The sequence below is a fragment of the Euprymna scolopes genome, chromosome 35, assembly GCF_053919585.1.
Source record: "Euprymna scolopes isolate OS-2025 chromosome 35, ASM5391958v1, whole genome shotgun sequence".
NCBI classification, from domain to species: Eukaryota; Metazoa; Mollusca; class Cephalopoda; order Sepiida; family Sepiolidae; genus Euprymna; species Euprymna scolopes.
The window spans coordinates 45,991,824-46,018,103 of NC_136516.1; the positions used below are offsets into that span (position 1 = coordinate 45,991,824).

Sequence of the window (26,280 nt, forward strand, 5' to 3'; positions counted from 1 at the left end):
CGTTTGCTTGAAGCATTGTTTGATGGATAAAAGGTGTTTTTGAAGGCTTACAATGCAGGAATGTGCAGTCATTATGGGCAGATCAATAAATAAATAATTCAATAATTTTTTTATTTATTTACCTGAATGGTTTGATTTTCTTTCTTTTTTTTCAACTGTGGATGGTACTTATTACATAGGTTCTTTCTTTCATCGTCAGTGCAGAAACATCCATTCTCTAGGCTGTCAATTGTAAAATGGCTGTAAAGCAGTAAAAAAGTGGCTGTTTTACAGTCACTTTACAATTGACAGCCTAGAGAATGGATATGTTTCTCCACTGCCGATGAATTTTACACTAGAAAAGACCTATGGAATAAATACCATCCATAATTGAAAAAAAAGGAAAAGAAAAAAGAAAGAAAGAAAAACAAACCATTCAAATAAATAAAAAAATATTGAATTATTTATTTATCTGCTCATAACGACTGTACATTCATGCATTTTAAGCCTTGAAAATAGTTTTGTTTTTGTTTTTTTTTGCTTTTAAAATTGCTTTGCAGATTTACAAACCTATCAGTTTTTGCTCTTAACTCGGTGCAACCTTTCTATTTGAACAGGCGTTCGAATGCTTGATGGTGATGTTACAGATTCTGTTGAAGCCCAATCTTTGAGTCATAATCCTCAGCACATTCACGTCTACAGTGCAAGTTGGGGACCCGATGATGATGGTCGCACTGTTGATGGACCTGCCACTTTAGCCCGGAAAGCTTTCTTTGACGGTATTACAAAGGTATTGTCATTGCGATATCTAGTTTCAATTAAGGAATACCCTTTGTCTAAGCGAATCTTTTCTATGACTTTCTTTCTTGGATCTAAAAGAATTTTGCAGCAGTTGTCTGATTGACCATAATCTTGAATGGCAAAGAGTTTCTAAGCAACAGAAAATAATTATTTATGTACATAAAGAACACACAAAATTGCGCCTTGGAGACAACTTAGTTACGACATATCAAATATATCATACTTGTAACCTACATAATAGATACAAAAATTTAATGATTTGACTGGTGCTACCAGAGCAGGCTGTTTGAAGATACTGGCTGCCTAAGTCGTAATGCACCTAACATTGATGCTTTTTGTTTTTCTACTTCCTTTTGCAAAACTTAATTATGTTCTACAAAACAAAAAACAAAACAACAACCCACCTTTTCCTTCTTTCCATTTTCCTCTCTTTTTCTATATCCTCTACTTCCTGCCTGGTTGCCTAACTTAAAACATTAATACAGTAACCCTTTTCCCACACTTTTTAAGTAGAGATTATGTTAACTATTATGAATTTCGATGAGTGTTACATTAAGTCAAGGATAACTGAAATAGACCCAATGTAGCTAGCATAATTCAGTTAACTTCCTATACAAAACTTGCTAGAAATGCGGGTGTTGAATGATTAGAGAAATGATCACGCGTGCAGTGGACAGAATAGACTTTTTAAGTGTTTGAATTGGAAGTGGAGAGACAAGACAATCTAAGTGAATATTTCCTTAAGACTCTGTCCATTTGTCAACCATTTAAATTTTAAGCAAGAAAATTAAGTAAGAAGCTCTGTTATGTTGTAGAGAGGGGCCGCTTTATATAAGGTAAATTTGATATATGATTAGTTATATGTATACTGAAGTTTCTTTGTGGCATCTAGGGTTGTCGATATGTGTGTGGTATGGGTTACAGGTCATTTACAATACGGATAACATAAATGGGAGAGAACCCACTTCAGGGTGGTTATGCATCTTGCCAACAAAGAAGTCATACCTTTGTTCATCTACCAAAAACTGAAATGAACATTTCTTCCAAAGAAACGACGAAGAGTTTTCGGTTATATTTTAAACAGCTTTTATTTCACTGTTTCCTTGTTGGAAGATTTCACGCTTATCTTAAACTCTTTGTGTCGAAATGCAAATAAAACAAACATGTCTTTCCCCTGTCTGTGTATTAAACGAAAAATATGGTTACGTGTTGTTTTCTTGTTGACGTCGGCGCCTTCTACAGTGTGAATCCTATTTAAAACAAACAATGTATGTTTTATTTGATTCCTAACCTTAATAATAAACCATCAATCATTACACATGAAACTCTTACAGGAAAAGTTTTACTGAACCAATATTGCATATAATCAAATATTTATTAGCTAAAAGAAACACGCATGTCGTTCTCGAAAGAGCGAGAGAAGGGGAGAAGTGGACTCTCCTCCTGACGAATCTAGACTATGAAATTCAGAAAATGAAGTTGTTAGAAATCCATGCGAATAAATTGTTTATAGTTATGACGGTATCGTGTAGGACCATCCACATTTTTGGGAACCACTGATAAACTCAGTCAGTGCACACACACACACACACACACACACACACACACACACACACACACACACACACACACACACACACACATATATATATATATATATATATATGAGAATAATGGAAATAAAAAAGGAAGAAACCAAGTTATGTGTTCATCAACGTTTCGTCTTTATTGTTATTATCTGTATTTATCCAGAAGAAGTCTTACAATAAAAACCAAACGTTGAACCCATAACTTGATTTCGGGGATAAGGGTTATTGCATGTACAGTAATCAATGGGATAGTATCGTAGTAATTGTTAGTATTGGAGATTTGATAAAATGTCTTACTTAAGGTGGCGGTTCATCAGGAATTTGTTTATGTTGGACTTGAAGACATCCAAGTTATAGTCAGGTGGGAAACAGGCAAACGGAAGAGTTCCCAGGCGTGCACTTCTAAGAAAGAAGCTTTGTTCATGGAATCTACGTTTTGATTTAGGCACAGATAAAGACTGGGGAAAATTATTGATAGTGGTTTCAGCTAGACGGGTGTTTATCTGATTGGTTCCTAGCAGAACGTAGTTCTATTTGATTGGTCAGTTTCTGTCGCCAATGTATACAAGTCGAAGCTTTCAAATTTCTTTAATCATACCCTCAATCTATATAAAAAAAATATCGCAATATTTTTTTATGTACTTATAGGCCACCCGGCGTTGCCCGGTTGTAAAATACGCATAAATATATTTTAATTACTGCAAAATTTATTTATTATAAATAGAAATAACATAGGTATTAAACATAACGTTAAAGTCCCTTTAAAAATTGAAGTAAAATAAAAAAAATGGAAAGATACGTGCATGCAAGTATTATGTTTTTTTTAACAGTTCACCTCTTGTAAATAAAAACAATATTCAAGCTGAGATCGAAACCAAAACTTGAAGATAGTGAGTAAAGTATGATAACCATTAGGCCAGCTTGACACGATCTTTAAAATGTGTTGACAGACCTACTTTTAACATAAGTAATCTGTCATGTGAACGATACACGCATGGGCATTCGTGAAACAGTTGGCAAACAGATAAAAATCCGATGACCTCCCCTCTACGTACCGATCTTTCCATTTAACCTGTTAGCAGCCTTTTTGTTCGAATGAAAACCGATTAAAAAGTTTTCCATATATCTGGATACCCTATACACCAAATTTCGAGCCTGTAGATCCAAAATTCGTTGAGTATATAGGTTGAGACCTATCTTCACGCACACATTCTCACTTTATAGATTATAATAGAATAGATAATCAATCTAGCGATAGTTCACCCTCCTTAAGGATACTAAATTCTTTCTGAAAAAAAAACCAAAAAAAACAAAAAAACAATGTGGACTTAGACAATACTGTTCTACTAAAGGTATCTTACTGGTCATCTTTGAACGGCAGATGAAGCCTGCAGGGATGAGAAGTCACAATGTACAAAGCTGAAGAGGAAATTTGAATAATAGTAATCTTTTCTTTATTTTGTTCTCTAGGTACCTAGTTCAATATTCTTCCCAGTTAGCCATCTCTTGGGGGCAGAGTTCAACATGACAGTTTAAAAGCTATTGGTTCTAGATTTACGGGTTAAGAATCAATCTGTTTTTGTTTTCCTTGATTTTTGATTTTTTTTTTTTTTTTGTCTGATGGAAAATAATATATAGATATACAATAACCATTTTGAAAAAAAGAAAAGAATAGTGTTTTTCCAAAAAAATGATTGAGGTTTTCTTTATTTATATATATATATATATATATATATATATATATATATATATATATATATATATATATATATATATATATATATATATATATATATATTTGTTAGGAATTTCTTTTTTGCTTTCAATCAGAAAATGACCCAGAAACATTCTTGAACTTGCTTCCATTTAGCATTCGTCCATAAAAACCAGTAACTCTTGTGATTTATGCGATTGTTGAATAATGGCGACTGGAAGAAGAACTACTTTTCATATATATATATATATATATATATATATATATATATATATATATATATATATATATATATATATATATATATATATATATCAGGCGCTTTTATATCATATGATGAAAAGAATAATGAATTTCCAAGTGAAACAAATGGTAGCTACGTAATTGTCAGGCGTAAAATAGTAACATATCCAAAAATTACGAAAAACGATTAGATAGAAAAATAATTATTAATGAAAAAGAAATTTGTGAAACGAAGCAAATCACTCTATTACGCTTACAAAAAAAATGATAAGTTGACAGGGGGTGCGTAATTAAATTCTGTTACGTCACATGACGTAATTTAAAATATCGGACAACATTTATGACACTTATGCAGGACAGTTACATGAGGCGAATGTTTGTATTTTAGTTTCAAGAACCCCCGACAGATGTCGCTTTTCAGGGGTCGATAACTCTTGCTTTTCTAAAAGTTAGTGTAAACTAAAATTATATTTTTATATATTTTTATACAATCTTTCTGTACAAAGATAAAAAAAAAAAACATTCTTAAACCGCTATAAATGTTTCATGTTTTTTTAAATATATTTTGCTACATTTTTATACAACCTTACCGAAAAAAAAATTCTAAAAACAATCTATAAATGTTTCATGTTTTATCATATTTATTATTTTTTTTCATTTATGAATCATTCATTGAAAAAAAAATTCTATTAATACATGGAAATTATATTTTTATACATTTTTTATACAATAAATCTTTCGAGTTTCATATTTTTGTGTTATTTATTTCGTTATTATATATTTTTGCGTTATCGTAAACATTTGTTTATATTTGAAGTTCATATAATGGCCGCTAGATGGCAGTTCTCTTTCTAAGAACAGGGGTCGATAACTCGTCTGATGCTAATATGTAATTGTCATATAGAAATGCCAAATTTATTCCCCTATACAAACTTTATTGAAAACAGTTTTTCATTAATAATTATTTTTCTACCTCATCGATTTCCATAATTTTTGGATATGTTACTATTTGCGAAATTACAATTATAGAGGTACCATTCGTTTTACTTGAAATTCAATATATTTTCGTTAGTATAAGCACAATATTTCAATATTTCCAGTTAGACCGACTTGCGCATTTACATTTTGCTTAAAAAATTATATATATACTAGCAGGCCACCCGACATTGTCCGATCATAAAATACGCTTAAATATGATATTTTGATTAATGCAGATTTCATATTCATTATTATATTATATTGGACCTAATATATAGTAATGATTTAAAAAGTAAAAAAAAAAAAAAAAAATTACTCATGCGTCACCACTGAGAATCGAAACCAAAACGTTTAGCTTGCTATTTACTTTTTCCTTTGACGTTAATGTCATGACATGTTTGATGCAGAGCTAAAAATTAAAGCATGAACCACTAGCTATTACGTAACACATGCATATTCGTAATGCCGTCATTCGACTTTCACCTGCTAAATTCCATTTTTTTTTAAATTTTCACACTTTTGCACCGATTTATCCCAGCTAAAACCCAAGTATAAATTTTCGCATTGTTCGAATACCCTATATATAAAGTTTCGTGTCTGTAGACCAAAAACTGAGAAAAGAGTTTGGTAGGCAATTTTTTTTAAACAAATATATATAGGCATACATAAATATGTATAGAAAGAGGTTTGTGTTTACTATAACCTTTTCGCGCAAATATTACGCAAGTATACATTATGTTGAATATCTGCATGGATATAATTACACGTAATAGGTTAACTAAAGATGATCATCCCATAAGAAAACCGAATAAACTAATAGGGAATTAATTTAAATGAATGTTTAAAAGAATATGCAAATTAGCAAGATCTTTTGCAGATGAATGCAATTCCACGACTCATATATTACAAAATTGTATTCAAATAAATAGAAAAGAGGCTTGCCCTTTTTCTGTTTTTCTTCGCCTTCGGGCCGGGATCAAAGTGTAGTATCTGTTCCGGCAGATACTGCACTTAAGATAATTTGTACCAGTCAATGGAGGGGAAACCCTCTATACTGGGACAATTATTATTTTTGGTAACCAGAGTGACCCCTTTTAGGGGAGCTGGTTTTTACCTCACATTAAAAACGGCCTTGTGCCTAATTTGCTCAGTGGGGGAGCAAATAAACACCATCTGTTCTGCAGATACTGCACTTAAGATAATTTGTACCAGTCAATGGAGGGGAAACCCTCTATACTGGGACAATTATTATTTTTGGTAACCAGAGTGACCCCTTTTAGGGGAGCTGGTTTTTACCTCACATTAAAAACGGCCTTGTGCCTAATTTGCTCAGTGGGGGAGCAAATAAATACCTCATGGTTTCTTGGCCTTCGGGTCAAGATCAAAGTGTAGCATCTGTTCCGGCAGATGCTGCAAGAGCTCTGACTAGCAAAGACCAGATGTGGGGGCAACCCCACATGCCTGACCATTAACCAGCTCCCATTTCCCACCTCTCGGGAGCTGGTCCCCTTTTTCCATTCCCCCTCCCTTCACTCCTCACATTAAAAATCGGCCTTGTGCCTAATTTGCTCGGTGGGGGAGCAAATAAATACCATCTGTTCTGCAGATACTGCAAGCTAGGACTAGCTATGACTAACAAAGACCAGATGTGGGGGGCAACCCCACATGCTTGACCTTTAACCAGCTCCCATTTCCCTCCTCTCGGGAGCTGGTCCCCCTTTTTCCCTTCCCCCTCCCTTGACTCCTCACAATAAAAATTGGCCTTGTGCCTAATTTGCTCGGTGGGGGAGCAAATAAATACCATCTGTTTTGCAGATGCTGCGCTTAAGATAATTTGTACCAGTCAATGGAGGGGGAACCCTCTATACTGGGACAATTATTATTTTTGGTAACCAGAGTGCTCCCTTTTTGCCTACTTTTAGGAGAGCTAGTTTTTACCCCACATTAAAAACCGCCTTGTGCCTAATTTGCTTTGGTGGGGAAGCAAATAAATACCTTAAATAGAAAAGAAGGGTTTGATGGGAAGGCTTTTACGATTCATCATTATAAGTAAAATGCGTAAAACACGTTAAAAAAAAAAAATAAAGAAACAGAGTCGAAAAAGGGGAAAGAAAAATAAGGGGGGGGGTCAGCTGACCGGTTTCGCCTTCACTTTCTTAAAGCTGTATCGAGGGATTTAAAAAGGAAAAATCGAAAATATGTACATAATAAAAATAAAGTTACGTTGGGTAATGGGTGAAAAAAAGAGGGAAGAAGCAATTAAAATAAAGCAACATTATGATATTTTTCGAAGATCATAGCGGTTAATCACGCTCAAACAAGAGAGAAGCTTACAGAGAATTTTGAGTGAACACGACTCAGGATTGAAACTGAGTTTTTGCTGGAGTTTGCTGCACATGAAATGGTCAGTTATTGAAGACCCGTACGTGTTGGCAAGTACATCCGTTGCTCCATATGTCCTATTTCTGATTTTGCTAGGTACTTGCTGTTGGACTCTCCCATCTAATCTCAATGTTGTTCGACCCACATAGTTGGCACCGCAACTACACTCAAAATTGTAAATTACATTATCATTATTTTGGCTGGTGGAATATCTTTTCGAGAGACTGCCATAGGTCCTCATAAAGAACACAACACACACATTTGAAGCAAAATAACACTTTTGCAACATTGAACTAATTTGTTTGGCGAAGTTTTCACTTAATGTCCCCAAACACGGTAAATGAAAATATATCGGACATTTAGTAAACTGTTTGAACTTTAGTTTCAGAAAACTCAGTTTATTTTCTTCGCATAAGTGACCTCACATCAAAAGGGTACCCATTCTTGGATAGGGTATCAGTAATTATTTTAAATTTCTCATCCAATTTTGATTTTGAACAAATCATAAGGACAAATTGATCTTACGTTTTAAGGGGTAAAATGAATCCCAGCTTGTATATAGTCCTGTAACCCCCCCTCAAAATGTAAGATCAATTTAATTTGGACCCTAATACATCGCCCTGGTCATGTCCCTGTTATTCATGGCAATATAGCGATGCATTTTGAGGGTGCTGGCAATGGTCCTGTATCATAACTTGGATCGGTAGAGAGCATGAGTTGTACACTGGCCATTCTCTGATATCGGTCGCTGTACATTTTGCCACTTTCAGACACGATAGAAGGCTCCTATCGCTCTTGAGATTTGTACACAACTGGCCAATTAGTAGATAGTCTGCAACAAAAAAAAAGAAAACCGGTTTTCATCAAACGGAAATGCAATCAATTCGTCTTTTCTATGGCGACAGTTTTATCATTCCACCCGTGATATATATATATATATATATATATATATATATATATATATATATATATATATATATATATGACAAATCGTTGAACTTTGACCCCTTAATCGTCAAATTTCTGGCCAAAATCCGATCACATCAATTTTCCCAAATCTCAGTACCCTGTATATCAAATTTCGAGTCTGTAGACTTAAAATTGACTGAGTTATTGCGTATGGAAATGTACACAGACAGACAGACACACAGACAGACACTTTCACTTTTATATATATATATATATATATATATATATATATATATATATATATATATATAGATATGTGTATTTATTTTATAGATATATATAGATATGTGTATTTATATACCATCGGATGTGCTTCAAATCAATAAAAAAAAATAGAAGAAAGAGACTATTTAATTGTGATTGCATAAAAAGAAACTTGAGCAAAAGAATATAATAGGAAAAAGGGAATAGTTTGAACAACGAGTTTGTTGGAAGATTCTTGTTTTAGCTGAGCTGTTTAAAACTTGTCTACCATTTAAGGAATGTTGCTGTTGAAAGCAATTATCCTGCGTAAATAAATACTTCAGCTAGTTTGTGATAATGACCTTCCAATGTTTTCACATGTAGAAAAACCAATCTTGTTTCCTGCTTGTGTTAACATAGTTTATTTACATCTTCAAAGGATTTTTGATTTGTATGTAAAATGAAACACCATCTACACGTCTTTTGAATTGATTGCAAAAAGAAACTGTAGACGATTACAAGTTTCAATATATATATTTAGATATTGCTTATGGAGTCAGAGATGGTTTCGTAGCCGGATTCGAATCTCCCGACCGGCTGGAATCGTGACACCCTGCATTGATGGTTCCCGAAAGGATGAAACACTAGTGTCTTTAGGTATTTCAAAAAAAAATTATTATTGTAATAATTATATATATATATATATATATATATATATATATATATATATCTGCGCCTAAATCAAAACGTAGATTCCATGAACAAAGCTTCTTTCTTAGAACTGCACGCCTGTGGAACTCTCTTCCATTTGACTGTTTTCCAGCTGACTACAAATTGGTTGACTTCAAGTCCAATATAAACAAATTCTTGATGAACCGGCTCCTTTAGTAATCCAATTTACCAAATTCCCATTACTATCATTACGATATTATCCCATTGATTACTGTACACTAAATAACTCTTATCCTCGAGTTGCCTCCGGGCCTTGATAAGTGATGACTCCTATGTAAAATATTATATATATATATATATATATATATATATATATATATATATATATATATATATAGGGTGACCCCAAAAATCAGGACTCATGCATTTTTGACTGAAATTTATAAATTTAATTATAGCCTTTTCGTTTTTTCCGGATATGAAGTAGATTCTGTTCATGAAAAATTGGAACCATAGTCTTCACCAACACGTCCTGGTCTTCCAAGGAAAAGACATTTTGTGTGAAAGCCTATTTTGCCAACAAATCATACACACATGTGCAAGCAAATTTTAGAAGAGGGTTTCGGTGTCAAAATGCTCCATCAAAAAGCAGAATTTTGGGCTGAGCTAAGAAGTTTAGAGAGAATAGTCCTGTGCAAAATTTTTAGATTCTAAAGCCACCACGAACACTCATTCCAGTTGGAGAGTTAGTGCTAGGACAGAAAGAAACATCAATGAAGTACGGAACTCAGTCAGACAGAGTCCAAAGAAACCATTTTGACGGTGTGATCAAGAACTAGGGATCTTTCGAGAGAGTAAGTCTAACCTGCAACCGCAAGTCCATTCTTGGAAGGACGGTCCTGGATATGACCTTAAACTATATCCGATGGTGAGGCCCCAGCTTGCAGGTCTTAGGAAGTGTGGAGCCACCCTTTAATTGCCATTGCTCCCAGGTCCACTCTGACCCGGAGTGGTAGCACCTGTTAGGGTCCCAACTATGGGTTAAATAGAATACGACTGAGAAAACAAATATACTATATTAAAAAAAGCGTTCTTCAAAATCACCAGATTCGGCATTAAATAACCTGAAAAGGGTTGATATGCCGTAAAACAAAACAACCAACCAACCATTCTTGGAAGGACAGATTGGTGCAGTTTGGTATGCAGCTGAATATCAGAAAGACCGAAAATTTTAAAAAGGAACATGACAGGATCTGTTATGAACGTGTAATTATACAGGGTGGGCCAAAATAAGGGTCCTATTTTTAAAAATTCATAAATTCATGTAAGTTTTAAGAAGTGTTTTTCGGCCAAAATTTGTTTTGTTTATTTCAAAAAAATCTCGGAAGGGTCAGTCTACACACACAAAAAGTTTGGTGAGTTTAACTTTTATTTTGTGGAAGTTATTCAAATTTAAAGATAGGACCCTTATTTTGGCCCACCCTGTATAATAACTTCGTTTGATACTCAGCAGTGATGTTGCATGCATCAATGTGGCTCAATTGGCTCAATTCGCACGTCACAACTAGCATTCTGTGACACAAGATATGTGACCGTTTAAAGTTAAAGATCTGCTGGACTGTTGCAAGACCCATAACTTTCTGCAGGCCCGAGTCTGACTCACATGAAGAAAGGAGGAGTGAAGGTTCGTTATTATGGAAGCAAAAATGCTTAACTGGATTTCTGGAATTACACTGCTTGACCACATCTCAAACGAGGACATCGAGAAGATGAGGGAATGGAGGCTCAGATTGCTTGGACGTGTGCTGAAGGCCAAAACGACTCAGACAGTAAAGCTATGTCCGTTTGTAAAGACATAAGTAGACCTTAATTGTTTTACTTTCACCATGGGTATTAGGTTAGCTGAATGATCTTAGGCGGCAAGTGGAAGCTAAAATGTTGACTTAGGTCTGAAGTTCGAATTGTACAAATAACAGAACAGTTATCTTCTTCACTAATGATTTAGATTATGAAACACATGTGCATATGGATGAGAAATTAAAACATATTTATCATATTAACTCCTAAAAAATATTCTGTAAGACTCAATACCACATACTTGATTAATTTGTGTTCTTATTCACCTCAGACTTCTGATATATATATATATATATATATATATATATATATATATATATATATATATATATATATATATATATAGGATCCTTCAGTCTTTGACAGATTATGGATACCAGCCGTAGGGGTGCCTACACATGAAATTTTGTGTCGACATTTTAAATACCAGTGGCATATGTAGTGTATGTTCAGGACGACTGGAAACAAATGCTGGAATAAACTGAGAGTACATACAGTGCCTAGAATTCCCAAATGGTCACCCATCTGGTACTAAACATGCTCAACATTGCTTAACCAGCAATCTGACAAGAACTGGTGTGTCAATGCGATTATATATATATATATAAAAGGAATTGTGTGTGTGTGTGTGTGTGTGTGTGTGTGTGTGTGTGTGTGTGTGTGTGTGCGCGCGCGTGCAAGTTTGGGCTTGGAAACGGCTAGCCTAATTTCTAAAAAATTTCACATGAAAGTACTTCATGTGTCTGGGAGAGTTCTTAGATAAGTTTTATCTCAGAATGCGTCTAATATATATTGAAAATCAATAATCGAAACACTCTGATTAAAGAAGGAAGTCCGATTTTGATTAAAGTTTGCATTTTATACAACCTAACATCACAAGTGTATTTGAGAAGTTATATAACTGCACAGGCAGAAAAGCCAAGCCTATAAAATCAACAGTTAGTTCTATGATAAGACAGGGGTGCGTTTGACATAAACGTTTCTGTTTAGAGCACAATTAAACCATGATACTTGACTTTTGTATTTTAAACTTTAGGTGGAGCCATTATTATGATAATAGTAGATTCTCTACAGTGCAAGGTAGACCAAAAATGTATTGTGGACTAAGTCTCTGTGGGCTTGCATGTGAAGTTCCCTTCCGGTACACTGCAGGGGGAAGGAATACTAACTAGAGTAGGCAATCAATCGATTTAAATAAAAAGAAGTAACAATTTTTTTTATTTTGATGACAATAAAAGTATGAAAGGGTGGAACATTTGTTGATCTTCATTCAATCCCGGAAAACATCGGGCCTCCCTTCTAAATATATATATATATATATATATATATATATATATTTAGAAACATCGGGCCTCCCTTCTAAATATATATATATATATATATATATATATATATTTAGAAACATCGGGCCTCCCTTCTAAATATATATATATATATATATATATATATATATATATATATATATATATATATATATATATATATATTTAGAAACATCGGGCCTCCCTTCTAAATATATATATATATATATATATATATATATATATATATATTTAGAAGGGAGGCCCGATGTTTCTAAATATATATATATATATATATATATATATATATATATATATATATTTAGAAGGGAGGCCCGATGTTTCTAAATATATATATATATATATATATATATATATATATATATATATATATATATATATATATAGCTTAATGCGTAAGAGGAAAAGAGAAAATTCGATTCCACAATTATTTGGATAGTGCCAAGCTCAACAATTATCATTGGAGCTTATACAATATATATATGTATATATATATATATATATATATATATATATATATATATATATATATATATATATATATATATATATATGAAATAAAATGGAGGTGGAAGGACCTGAATACTCAACGTTTCGCCCGATTTATGCGGGCTTCTTCAAGAGGGATGGTCAATGACCATCCCTCTTGAAGAAGCCCACATGAATCGGGTGTCCTTCCACCTCCATTTTATTTCATATCGTCGGATTTAATCCAGCTCAACGATCATATATATATATATATATATATATATATATATATATATATATATATATATATATATATATATATATATTAGAACAACAAGAGTATGAAATGAAGTCACAAAACTATATATTGGTGGATACAGAATGGATCATTTATTGAATAATGGAATACAAGCAAAATTTGGGGGATAGAAGAGACTCTTTATGCCAGGGCATTTCGAAGCCTAATGCTTCTCATCAGAAGAGTAGAGAAGGTGCTAGGTAGCATGGAGGAGATGCGGCGTCTAGTGTAGGGTTCATTAGGAGCGAAAAAGACTAAGTGGAATTATAGAATGTTGAGGAAAGCTTTATTGAATTCTAAATAAATAAAGGAGAAACTTGTTATATATAGTATGATATATAAAAATGTATATGGTCTTTAACATAGTGTTGAGTTTAAGGGGTATATGTTTTAGGGTTAAATTGGGGGTATATTGTGACTGCATGGTAATTTTATTTTAACGGTTTGTGGGGTGTCTATTATCTATGGAATGGTATTTTTGACAGGTGCAACCTATACGGCAAATAGCGGCTATAAAATCGCCTATAATTTATTTTTTATTGGGGGGGGGGGGTTAAATGCAAGGTTGTAATATTGGTTAGGTACGATGCAGCAATATTTCTAAGTTTCTTCTGTTATGCTATAGGGAGTGTGGTTATAACGGGGCGGTCGGAGGATAGGATGGCAATGTCTATGGGTGTGTTTAACTTGACGAAAAAGGTTTAAGGATGTATATAGTTGGCGTGGTGGAAGAGTAAGGAGAAATTTACTACTTATAAAAGTGGTAATAATACCAATAATAGTAGGGTAATTATAATAATGACTGGACACTTTTCTACAAGGGGGGGGTCGCTTTTTTCGCCGATATTTTTGAAAGTCATCCTCTTCTTCCTATTGTCTTGCCTTAGTTAAAACCTACGTCACTTCCGGTTTAGCGGCGGTCGTAACGACAAAGACGTCAGGTTTTTTTTGCCCCGTTCTTTTCGCCCTTCGTGATACAGGTTCGAGCCTGCGTTTCTACTACCACTTTTTTTTTTTTGCTCAATACACCACATCCAAACACCAGGGCAACACCGGGCTGAAATGCTTGTATATATATATATATATATATATATATATATATATATATATATATATATATATATATATATATATATATATTAGTTGTGTATTATAAAGTATTTCCATTATAATGTAAAAAAGCATATTTGTGTATCAGTAGATGCTTACCATTTCTATTTTGAAATATCGAATCTATTCCTTTATTCTTCAGAAATCTTTTAATAAAAATTCCGTTTCCAAAGCTTCGAATTACTTCCTGGGAGCCAAAGACATGAATTGTTTCCTCCCCATCTCCATCATCTCATTTAACAGCAACGAAACCTTTCCATAGTTTTATAAAAAAAATAAATTAAAAAAAAACAAAAAACATGGCAACTTCATCTTACCTTTACGACTGACTCCTCGCCATCTTTCTTTCTGTTTTTACCGGTTCGATTCTACTTCATCTTTTCTCCTCCCACCCCACACACTTTTTTTTTTTTTTTTTTAAATAATAGGTATGATGTTCTATTTGTAAGGGCAGATTTTTATTTGCGCAAGATTAAAAATATCTACCAAATGATTGATATGATCAAGCGGTTGGCGAAAAAAATCAATAGCGACAACGATGATAATAATAACGAGGAAGAGTTTGTGTAAGCGATCAGTCTCAAAAGTACACCAAATCAAATAGTTGCATTACGATGAAGCCTTGGGAGAAAGGCAAAAAGTCAGAAGATGAAACAAAATGATCTTTACGATTTATTTATATATTATACCTCCTTGGGCAGCTCTTATTTTGATCAATATTCCCGTTTCAGCTTTTAATGGAAAGAAAGTATATATATATATATATATATATATATATATATATATATATATATATATATATATATATATATATATATATATATATATATATATATAGTAATTTATAAAATATATATGGCGATTAAGCTACACTGAATATTCGGCGTTTCATCCACTTTAGGACTCCTCAGGCTTATGCGCGAATTCTGTGGCTGTTTATCGTTTTTATATGCTCCTCTCCTATTGAGATTTTAGTTAGCCAATCAGCTTTCTAGTATCCACCGCGCCCCTTCCTATCAGCCAATGGGCATGCATTTTATCGGACAAAGGATCTGTTTTAAAACTAGGTTAGTGTTTTTTTTTAAATTTTTTATTGTTAGTTTATATATAAATATATATATGTGTACATACATATATGCACATATATATACATATATATACATACATATATGTGTGATCGTTTATATATATATATATATATATATATATATATATATATATATAAAATTTTAGTCATTCAATATATTTAAAAATTTATGACGTGAAATGGTTGAATTTCAAATCAAAAGATTTTTATTATTCTATGTAAGACAAAGAATACATTTGAAATATTATAACTCCTTATCCTATAGGATTTCGATGTCTACCATCTCTTCAGAGAAGAAAATATTAGCAAATAATTATAATGGTTTACACCTTATTTGCTAAAGTCAGTGAGACGTGGAAAATCACAATTAAAACTTTTTAAAGTATTTAAATATCATAGAGTAAGGGAAGTTAATGAAAAGGATATAAAAATTTTATATAAAAGAATTAAAATATATATAAAAATTCACATCCAAATTTACTTATAGAATATTACTGCCAATAATATTTGGTAAGACTTATAATCACAGGTTTCCATACCAGTTGATTGTTAGATAATTTTATTCTGAAGTATATATATATAATTTTATTCTGAAGTATATATATATATATATATATATATATATATATATATATATATATATATATATATGTGTATATATGTATATATATGTATATATATATATGTATGTATATATATATATATATGTATGTATATATATATATATATATATATATATATATATATATATATATATATATATATATATATATATATATATATATATACTGATGATTCCCTAAAAGATTAAACACTAGTGTCTGTAGGTATTTAATAAGTATTATAGTAAATAATTATGCCAGCCTTTTTAAGAAACTCGTTTCTTATCGTTGAGCACTTTACAGTTGAATTAAAGTCGGCCAATTTAGCTTACATACGCAGACCATCATATAATGATTATATCACTCTGACAGACGTTAAAAACATAAAAAATAAATGTTTAAATTTCAACAGTATTTCTCGTGGCTAACGACAGCCGAATAGATTTGGTCTTTGCTAATGGAGCCAGAGATGGCTTCGTTGTCGGGTTCGAATATCTTGTTTGTTCCCTACGGACTCCTAAACGGCTGAACCTATTTTTGTTCTAGAGTAAATGTGGTATCGTGGTGACTATCCCTATTTATCTTAGTCGATCTGTCTGTTTGCCTGTTTGTCAGTTTCATTTATTCTCAGCCGATCTGGTTGAAATCTTTATGGGCCTTTTTATAATAAGGTGCAGCAAACTAAGTATTATGGTAACCTGTTTGAAGCAAAATTAAGGATTAATACGGATTAGTATTTAATGCAAAAATGAGCACAAATTTAACCATATTCAACATCAATGTGGCATAAAGAACACATACTAAGTCAACGGTCTATAACTTTCTCCCATGTTTAACGAGCTAAGAACGTCAGTAAATATATATATATATAGCTGTATAATTTTCTTTATTCATTGAAACATTATTTTATTTTAATACTCGAATTTTTAATCGACCAATATTTTTAATCGATTTTTCATTGCCTCTATATATTGTAACTTATCGCCGTTTACTGTATATTTTATTTTCTATTTTTAATTCTCATTTTCGCTCCTTCGGACTTTTACTTCAACACCTGATGATGATTCGTGGACGAATCAAAAGCGCTCGTGGCAGCAACAACTATGGAATATTAATAATATTTTTAATTTTGATATAAAAACGATTATATGGAAAGTCGAAAAATTAAAAATCATAAAGAAAAGTGTCTCCGTTGCATTTAATAATATTTGCTTGAATATATATATATATATATATATATATATATATATATATATATATATATATATATATATATATATATATATATATGCGTATATATATATATATATGTATATATATATATATATATATATATATATATATATAATGAGAAAATATCCATCCCAAGATGGATTAAATTAATTCTCTGAAGAAAATACATTTGCATCAATCATATGTCTCCCCACAAAGATTAGAATCAAGATATAACGCTACTAAACTTTATCTCTAAAATTGCTATTCCAATTTTGATTAAAATCCAAATAAATGATTTTGATTCTAGAAAATATATGACATAATTACGTTGACACAGCATTTTTTTTTGTTAGATCACCGACGTTAAGCAACGTTGAGCTTAATCAGTAATCAGATGGTTGACCTCCCTGCTTGAACTGCAAAAAACTTAACGTCGTCATCTCCCCTGAACAGTATATACATACCACTGATAATCACTTGTGAATTTGATATTATCTAGAAACTTCCTCCTTTAGAGGAAACTGTTTCACCCACCTAAGGAGAATTTCGCTTCGTTTGTTGCGTTATAACTAGGAAATAGCTAATTTTTAAATTTTATTTTGGAATCTATTAATTTTGATTTAGCGGTTTTGAATTAGATTTTCAAGTATTTACTCTTCACGTACGACTTTTATGTTTGTAGACAAGTTAGATTGTTCTTGCTTACAGAGGACAAAAAAAAATTTAGGGAAAGAAACGTTGATTAACGCAGCTTTACATATATATAAGATAGTCACATATTTTCTCTCTAAAAAGAAAAGGTTACAACTTGCCAGGTCTTTTCTGTAGAGAACCTCATTTGTTTGTACGCCGTCTGACGATTCTGAGTTTAGGTGTTCATCCATTGAAAGATTTTTCATGACCTGCAATTGAAAAACGACACATTAGAAAATGACACATTAAAAATGACACATTACAAAATAACACATTACAAAAGGACATATTAGAAAATGACACATTACAAAAGGACATATTAGAAAATGACACATTACAAAAGGACACATCCCATAATGACGCATCAGAAAAGGAAATATTATGAAATGACACATTAAAAAAGGACACATTACAAAAGGACACATTATAAAATGACACATTTGAAAATGACACATTCCAAAAAGATAAAAACCAAATGGACACATCAGAAAAGGAAAAATTATGAAATGACACATTACAAAAGGACGCATTAGAAAAAGTACACATTACAATAGGACATATTAAAAAATGACACATTCCAGAAGGGCACATTCCAAAAGGACACATTAAAAATGACACATTACAAAAGAACATATTACAAAAGGACACATTTCAAAAGGACGCATCAGAAAATGACACATTACAGAATGACACATTACAAACGGACATATTCGAAAAAGACACATCAGAAAAGGAAACCTTATGAAATGACATATTACAAAAGGACACATTACAAAACGACACATTATAAAATGACACATTACAAAAGGACACATTATAAAATGACACATTACAAATATAACGAGACCGATACTGCACCAACCACACCGGGTGTCCTTAACCTCATCAGATTCCACCTGATATGACAGGTGTTCTTTCGATCATAAATTGTCCCGTCACAAGTTGGCCTGTTGATCGTCTTCACACACTGTGTTTTCATGGTGGGGCGCTTTGCCTCTTGATCGAATCGTCTCCTACCCTGTGTAGGTAGTCTCCGGGTACATCAATCACTCCGCTGGTCCTTGCGGCTTGCTGGAAAATAAAGAGTCCTCACCACAAGCAAACAGAACTCTGGTTTATAACAATAACAAACTATTTATTAATTTCATTACTTCATAACAGCTACTGTCTAAATTGAGGTGACTGACTATAGCAGTGAAACGATGTAAGACCAGACCAGTAAAGTCACAGATTTCCCATTAACACAGGCTAGTTAACATTGTAACATCAGGCCCTGAGGGCTCCCAAATCGGGAGCGCTTGACCAGCCCAGCCGTTCAGTTTGCTGGCTACGACTCTACTCTTTTCAGAATTCCTTTTTTTAAATCCACCCCCTTTTCCCCACCTCTCCTTCAGAGAGTGGTTACAACCACCCTTTCTTTCTTCCTCTTAGAGCTTACCCTTTGTCTTGTCCACTCAACACCTCTCTCTCTCTCTCTCTCTCTCTCTCTCTCTCTCTCTCTCTCTCTCTCTCTCTCTCTGTTCCCCTAATTTTTACTCCTCCTCTTTGAACTTATCTCTACCAAATTTTAACCCTCATTTGCACTGAGGTTTTACTTATTATCAAATTAGGAATGATTAGTCATTCCAGGTCGAACAATGCTTGGCGGCGACCCTTACCCCCAAGTTGTCAGCCTTAATCAGCTAAGGATCTCTGAATCTCTTCATACCTCTAAACAGAGGTTTTAAAAACAACCTTTCATGTTAACAGATATATAGCGACAAAGAGATAAAAACAATTATTATTTGTTTTTTTCCCTTTCTGACAAAATCCCATAGACATTTCTGTTTTGTCCCAATCAGACATCAACACCCCCTCTTCTGCCCTCTCTTCCTCTATCCTGTCCCGTCAATAGTGTCATACAAAAGGACACATTACAAAAGGACACATTAGAAAATGACACATTACAAAAGGGCGCATTAGAAAATGACACATTAAAAAATGACATATTAAAAAGGACACATTATAAAATGACACATTACAAAAGGACATATTACAAAAGGACACATTCCAGAAGGATGCATCAGAAAAGGAAACATTATGAAATGACACATTACAAAAGGACACATTACAAAAGGACACATTATAAAATGCCACATTATAAAGGACACATTAGAAAATAACACATTCCAAAAGGACACATCAGAAAAGGAAACATTATTAAATGACACATTAAAAAAGGACACATTAGAAAATGGCACATTACAAAATGACACATTACAAAAGGACACATTACAAAAGGACACATCAGAAAAGGAAACATTATAAAATGACACATTACAAAAGGACACAATAGAAAATGACACATTACAAAAGGACACATTCCAAAAAGACCTATTAAAACATGACATATTACAAAAGGTGTTAAAAATAATGTTAGGATGATTAGTCGGAATAAGGACTAAGAAACTTTAGAACTTTTGGGATATCGGAATCTGAAAAACTTTTGGGATATCGGAATCTGAAAAAGTTTTGGGATATCGGAATCTGGAAAAGTTTTGGGATATCGGAATCTGAAAAAGTTTTGGGATATCGGAATCTGGAAAACTTTTGGGATATCGGAATCTGAAAAAGTTTTGGGATATCGGAATCTGAAAAACTTTTGGTATATCGGAATCTGGAAAACTTTTGGGATATCGGAATCTGAAAAAGTTTTGGGATATCGGAATCTGAAAAAGTTTTGGGATATCGGAATCTGAAAAAGTTTTGGGATATCGGAATCTGAAAAAGTTTTGAGATATCGGAATCTGGAAAATTTTGGGATATAGGAATCTGGAAAAGTTTTGGGATATCGGAATCTGAAAAAGTTTTGGGATATAGAAATCTGGAAAAGTTTTGGGATATCGGAATCTGAAAAACTTTTGGGATATCGGAATCTGAAAAAGTTTTGGGATATCGGAATCTGAAAAAGTTTTGGGATATCGGAACCTGGAAAAGTTTTGGGATATCGGAATCTGAAAAAGTTTTGGGATATCGGAATCTGAAAAAGTTTTGGGATATCGGAATCTGAAAAAGTTTTGGGATATCGGAATCTGAAAAAGTTTTGGGATATCGGAATCTGAAAAAGTTTTGGGATATCGGAATCTGGAAAAGTTTTGGGATATCGGAATCTGAAAAATTTTTGGGATATCGGAATCTAAAAAAGTTTTGGGATATTGGAATCTGGAAAATTTTGGGATATCGGAATCTGAAAAAGTTTAGCCTAATTTCTAATTACCAAATTGATTATCGTAATTTTTAGTGATGGGACGATTCTAATATTTTTTCCCAATTCTGATACAATCACCGATTTTTTCTAAATTTCTGATTCCAATACAATTATGGATTCTGATTCCGATTCTGTAAATATTAAGTTATAGAGTTTTGTTTTGTTTTTTTAAATTTTTGAATTACTGTAGAATGTAATGTATGCAGATATTTTTGCAAATGTAAAAATACACTTGTGTGTGTGTGAGGGGGGGGAGAGGCCTGATCTATAGAGTTAAGTTTTATTGGTAGTTTAAAATCAATCAATATTTATCATTTTGTCATTAGGATCAACGATAGAAAATTAGGTTAAAAATCAATCTAAGTAATAATTTTTGGCATCAGAAAATAAGCACGCATTTTTCTGATTCAGATACCAATTCAGATTCCGATTTTTCCAATTCTAGTTAATTGTTGAAACGCTAGTATTTATTTTTTTTGCTTTCCTTCATGAGTCTTAAGCCAATTTGCTGCTAGAATACAATTAGAAAAGATAATTTAAGAACCAGATCCACAGACTTTTAGAATTTTATTTATGAGTTTCTGAGATTTACTTGGGAGTTGAATTTTTGTCAGCCATTATTGGATTAGTTTATACTAAATATTTTAAGATTTTACCAAATTCTAAATTCACAACAAATGATTTAGTTCATGGAATATTGGCATCCAATCAGCATCCTAATTTTTCATCATTTTATTTTTGATGATTTAAATTAGTTTTTGACATGAATGGAAATTTTCTTTTTGTAATAATCTTTTGAAATTAAAAACTAACATAATGAGGAATTTGGTTCTTCTTCCAATTGTCTTGCTAAAAGACAACAGAGATTGTTTTGCAGAAAAAAAAAGTTTTTTAAGTAAAAAATCGATATTAAAATTTAAAGAAAAAACAAACAAACAATAATAATGCAAATAATCTGGAGACTTTTAAATGCGCAACTGATTTATTTGGCTCCAAGCCAGAATTTTTTGCGAATCAACAAATTAGAAATCAATTTTATAACTGGTTTCTGATCTTTCTGACTAGTGTAGAGAGAAATTTCTAGTGAGTGCGAAGATTACCTGCCTAGAATTTTATTTCATCTTAATTAAAACAAATAAGTGGTTGGAAAATCCTAGTAGAAATATAAGAGTAGACGTGTTCAGCCGTTTCGGAGTCTATAAGGAACGAACTCACACACACCCAGAAGTAAAGTTTATCTAATTGTAGAGATTTTGGTATGGAGATGTGTTCTTGCAATTTATTTGATCTTAATTAAAACAAATAAGTGGTTGGAAAATCCCAGTAGAAATATATGAGTAGACGTGTTCAGCCGTTTCGGAGTCTGTAAGGAACGAACTCACACACATCCAGAAGTAAAGTTTATATAATTGTAGACGTGCACAGTTCAGGACACGTTGTCAGAACTATTGACAAATATTTGATTTTCAGAGATTTGGGAAGGAAAGATTCACTGGACTTTCCATGTTAAAATCTTAATCTTATGTCACATCTCAATCTAGTGATTGCTGAACTATGCTTTTCACCTTGTATCGTTTATTTAGTAAATCTTTTCTTTGTTTAATGTGTGTTGAAACCTTTTTCTTGTTTGCTTATTAAACTTTGATTAAATCTTAATTGACACAACTGAGTGCTTAGAGGATCTGCGCGAGCCTTTTCTAGTCTCACACAAAAACACGCATTCATATTTCCAGCTATATTACTTGTCATATACATACGCGCACACAAACATACGCGCCCACGTCCACACACGTACATATATTCACGTTCGCGTACATACACTCACATTCACGTGTATACACACACACGCAACATACACACATGAACGCACACATGGACGACGTCACTTCCCCTTTCAAAGGAAATCCACACATGCGCAAAAGACCACCGGAAACACCTATAAAAGAAAGAGCAATAAGCGGCTTCTTCTTTTTAGGACCAACTTTCGAGCTGTACGGTCTACGGACCGACAGCATGCCTTTTCGGCAGGCGCGCGCACGCGCGTACCTCACACCACTTGCTACTATGTGGGACAAAAAGCTAATAGACCGTACATACACTTTATACGCTTTCTCTCTCCATGAACTGGACTGACATTCTCACTCTTTCTCTCTATATATATACAACTTGTCCCTGAGAATACCTTCGCGTAGCTGTCTACTAACTGATGTCAACCCTCTATCCTTTGTCTTTGTCTACACGCTGGACTATCATACTCATTTCAACGACATTACTCACTTCTCTTCCCACACGCGAACAAACGATAGTGAGATGAACACACATTTCCTTTTCTTTCTACACCACCAGTCCCACAACAAACGATGGTTACATCCGAACGCGGACATGAACATGCGTTATATCTAAAACATTCATTCTTTCAACAGTAAATAAACGACACGTTTATCTTATCTATCAATTGAGCTTTTGTTTCCTTCAATTCTATTCGTTTCATTATTTTCTTTTGTAACGGAATTAGGATATATATATCCTAGTCCTCTACAGATCCCATAGGAGGCAGGACAATAGATGTTGCTGTTTGAAGCAAAATAGAAAATTGTTATGGTATACAAATAATTTAAATTTTTGTTTATCTAAAAAGTTGGAACAGATAGAGCAATGATGATTTGTTCATAATGTCGTAAGCTGATGTTACTGGGTATATATTTCTAAAAAATGTCTCCATTTTAAGACTCTTTCAGAATACATATTTTTTACTGGGTATGTATTTCTAAAAAATGTCTCCATTTTAAGACCCTTTCAGAATACATATTTTTTACTGTTTATGTATTTCTAAAAAATGTCTCCATTTTAAAACCCTTTCAGAATACATATTTTTTACTGTTTATGTATTTCTAAAAAATGTCTCTATTTTAAAACCTTTCAGAATACATATTTTTTTACTGTTTATGCATTTCTAAAAAATGTCTCCATTTTAAGACCCTTTCAGAATACATATTTTTTACTGTTTATGTATTTCTAAAAAATGTCTCTATTTTAAGACCCTTTCAGAATACATATTTTTTTACTGTTTATGTATTTCTAAAAAATGTCTCCATTTTAAAACCCTTTCAGAATACATATTTTTTACTGGGTATGTATTTCTAAAAAATGTCTCCATTTTAAGACCCTTTCAGAATACATATTTTTTACTGTTTATGTATTTCTAAAAAATGTCTCTGTTTTAAGACCCTTTCAGAATACATATTTTTTACTGTTTATGTATTTCTAAAACATGTCTCCATTTTAAGACCCTTTCAGAATACATATTTTTTAAAAGAAACTTAGTACATTTTTATTGGCATTAAATAATTAGCGTTTGTTATTCTATAAAATATATAAATTATACCAAACAATACATTACATCTATCTCCATTACTAGATACTTCGTTTTTAGTAGAATAAGAATTCTGCATTAAATAAATGTTACTCACTTTGTGTTTTGAGTTTCTGAGGATCTATGCAACGGATCAGCAAACATAATCTAAGGGTTAAGTCTGTTAAGATTTAGGAATTAAACGACACCTTATTACACTTCGACTCAAGGAATTCAAGGATGATAACTCGGATATTAATCAAAGGAAGATAACTCTTACATATATCCAAGGGAAATTTTTCTAATATAAATCGAAATGAGGTAACTTTTACATAAATCCAAAGAATATAATTCAGATAGTTCTGCCCCAACTTAAAAAAAAACTTTAAAAACATAATTTACCTGTATGGATAAATCTTCTGAAACCTCTCTTTTAAGTTCAATATCTGAATAAACTGTAAAAAATAAAAATTTAAAAAATTAAATTAAAATTGCAGTCACGTTTGGAATCAATGTCAGAAAGTTTTATTACATAATTCAAATTCAAATTTAGGGAATCATGCATAACTGGTGTCTAATATTAACGGATAGAATTTGATGCTAATCTGAAATATTTGAATTTTCAAACGGAAAATTGTACCTATATTATTCCCCTAAAAGCCCTTAAAATACAGAGTGGAACGATAAAAATGTCGCCCTAAAGAAAACAATGCTACAGCTGTAATTTAAAACTTTTATTGAAAAAATCAATTTAGGTAACTTGATTATGTAGTAGAGCTGACATCTATTCACTGTAGCCATCTTCAGATTAATCACTGCCTCGATATGGGTCTGGAACTGGGAGTATGCCGGCGGAAGCTTGGTGACTACTTGGCGAATGGCAGCAATCAGGTTGGTTTTGGTGCTGTGGGAGGTCATGTTGACGATGTTCTAGACGTATGACTAAATGAAGTAGTCAAGGTCGGGGGAGAAGCGACGCCAATGGGAGAAGGGTACAAAGTCGTAGCACTCCTTCTGAAGCTAATCCTGGGTCTCTTTGGACTTGTGGGCCAGCACCAAGCCCTGCTGCCACACTCAGGGTCTGCCAGCGGCCACCTGATTGCACCAGGGGACCACCACACTCTCCAGTACATTTTGCACACTTTGCGGTAGACTTTCAAGCTGACTTTGAAGATGTGAGGTGGCATGATGTGGCCTCCACTTGAACCCACACCAAAGACCATAACCATGGCCGAAAACTTTGTTTTCATCGCCCTGGACACATCCCTGTAATTCATGGAAATTTAGCGATGCATTTTGAGGGTGCTGGCAATGGTCCTGTTGTCATAACTTGAATCAGTAGAGAGCATGACTTGTACAGCGATGCATCTCCAATCTCACTCGCTGAACATTGTGTCACTTTCAGACATGACAGAAGACACTTATCACTCGTGGGATTTGTACACAACTGGCCAACTAATAGATGGTTTGCAAAAAAAAAAAAAAAAAAAAAAAAAAAAAACTGTTTTCCTCAAACGGA

At 32.9% G+C, this 26,280-nt stretch overlaps 1 protein-coding gene across 1 annotated transcript in view; it reads right to left on the minus strand.

Annotated features, from left to right (window-relative positions):
* The window catches only part of LOC145259858 (uncharacterized), a 1,597,463-nt gene that overhangs the window by 118,009 nt on the left and 1,453,174 nt on the right, over positions 1–26,280 (minus strand). The window contains exons 10-11 of the mRNA XM_080117703.1: positions 25,164–25,216; positions 18,282–18,371 (exon numbers count right to left, since the gene is read on the minus strand). Coding sequence (XP_079973829.1) covers positions 18,282–18,371; positions 25,164–25,216 — 143 coding nt within the window. The remainder of the gene's footprint in view (positions 1–18,281; positions 18,372–25,163; positions 25,217–26,280) is intronic.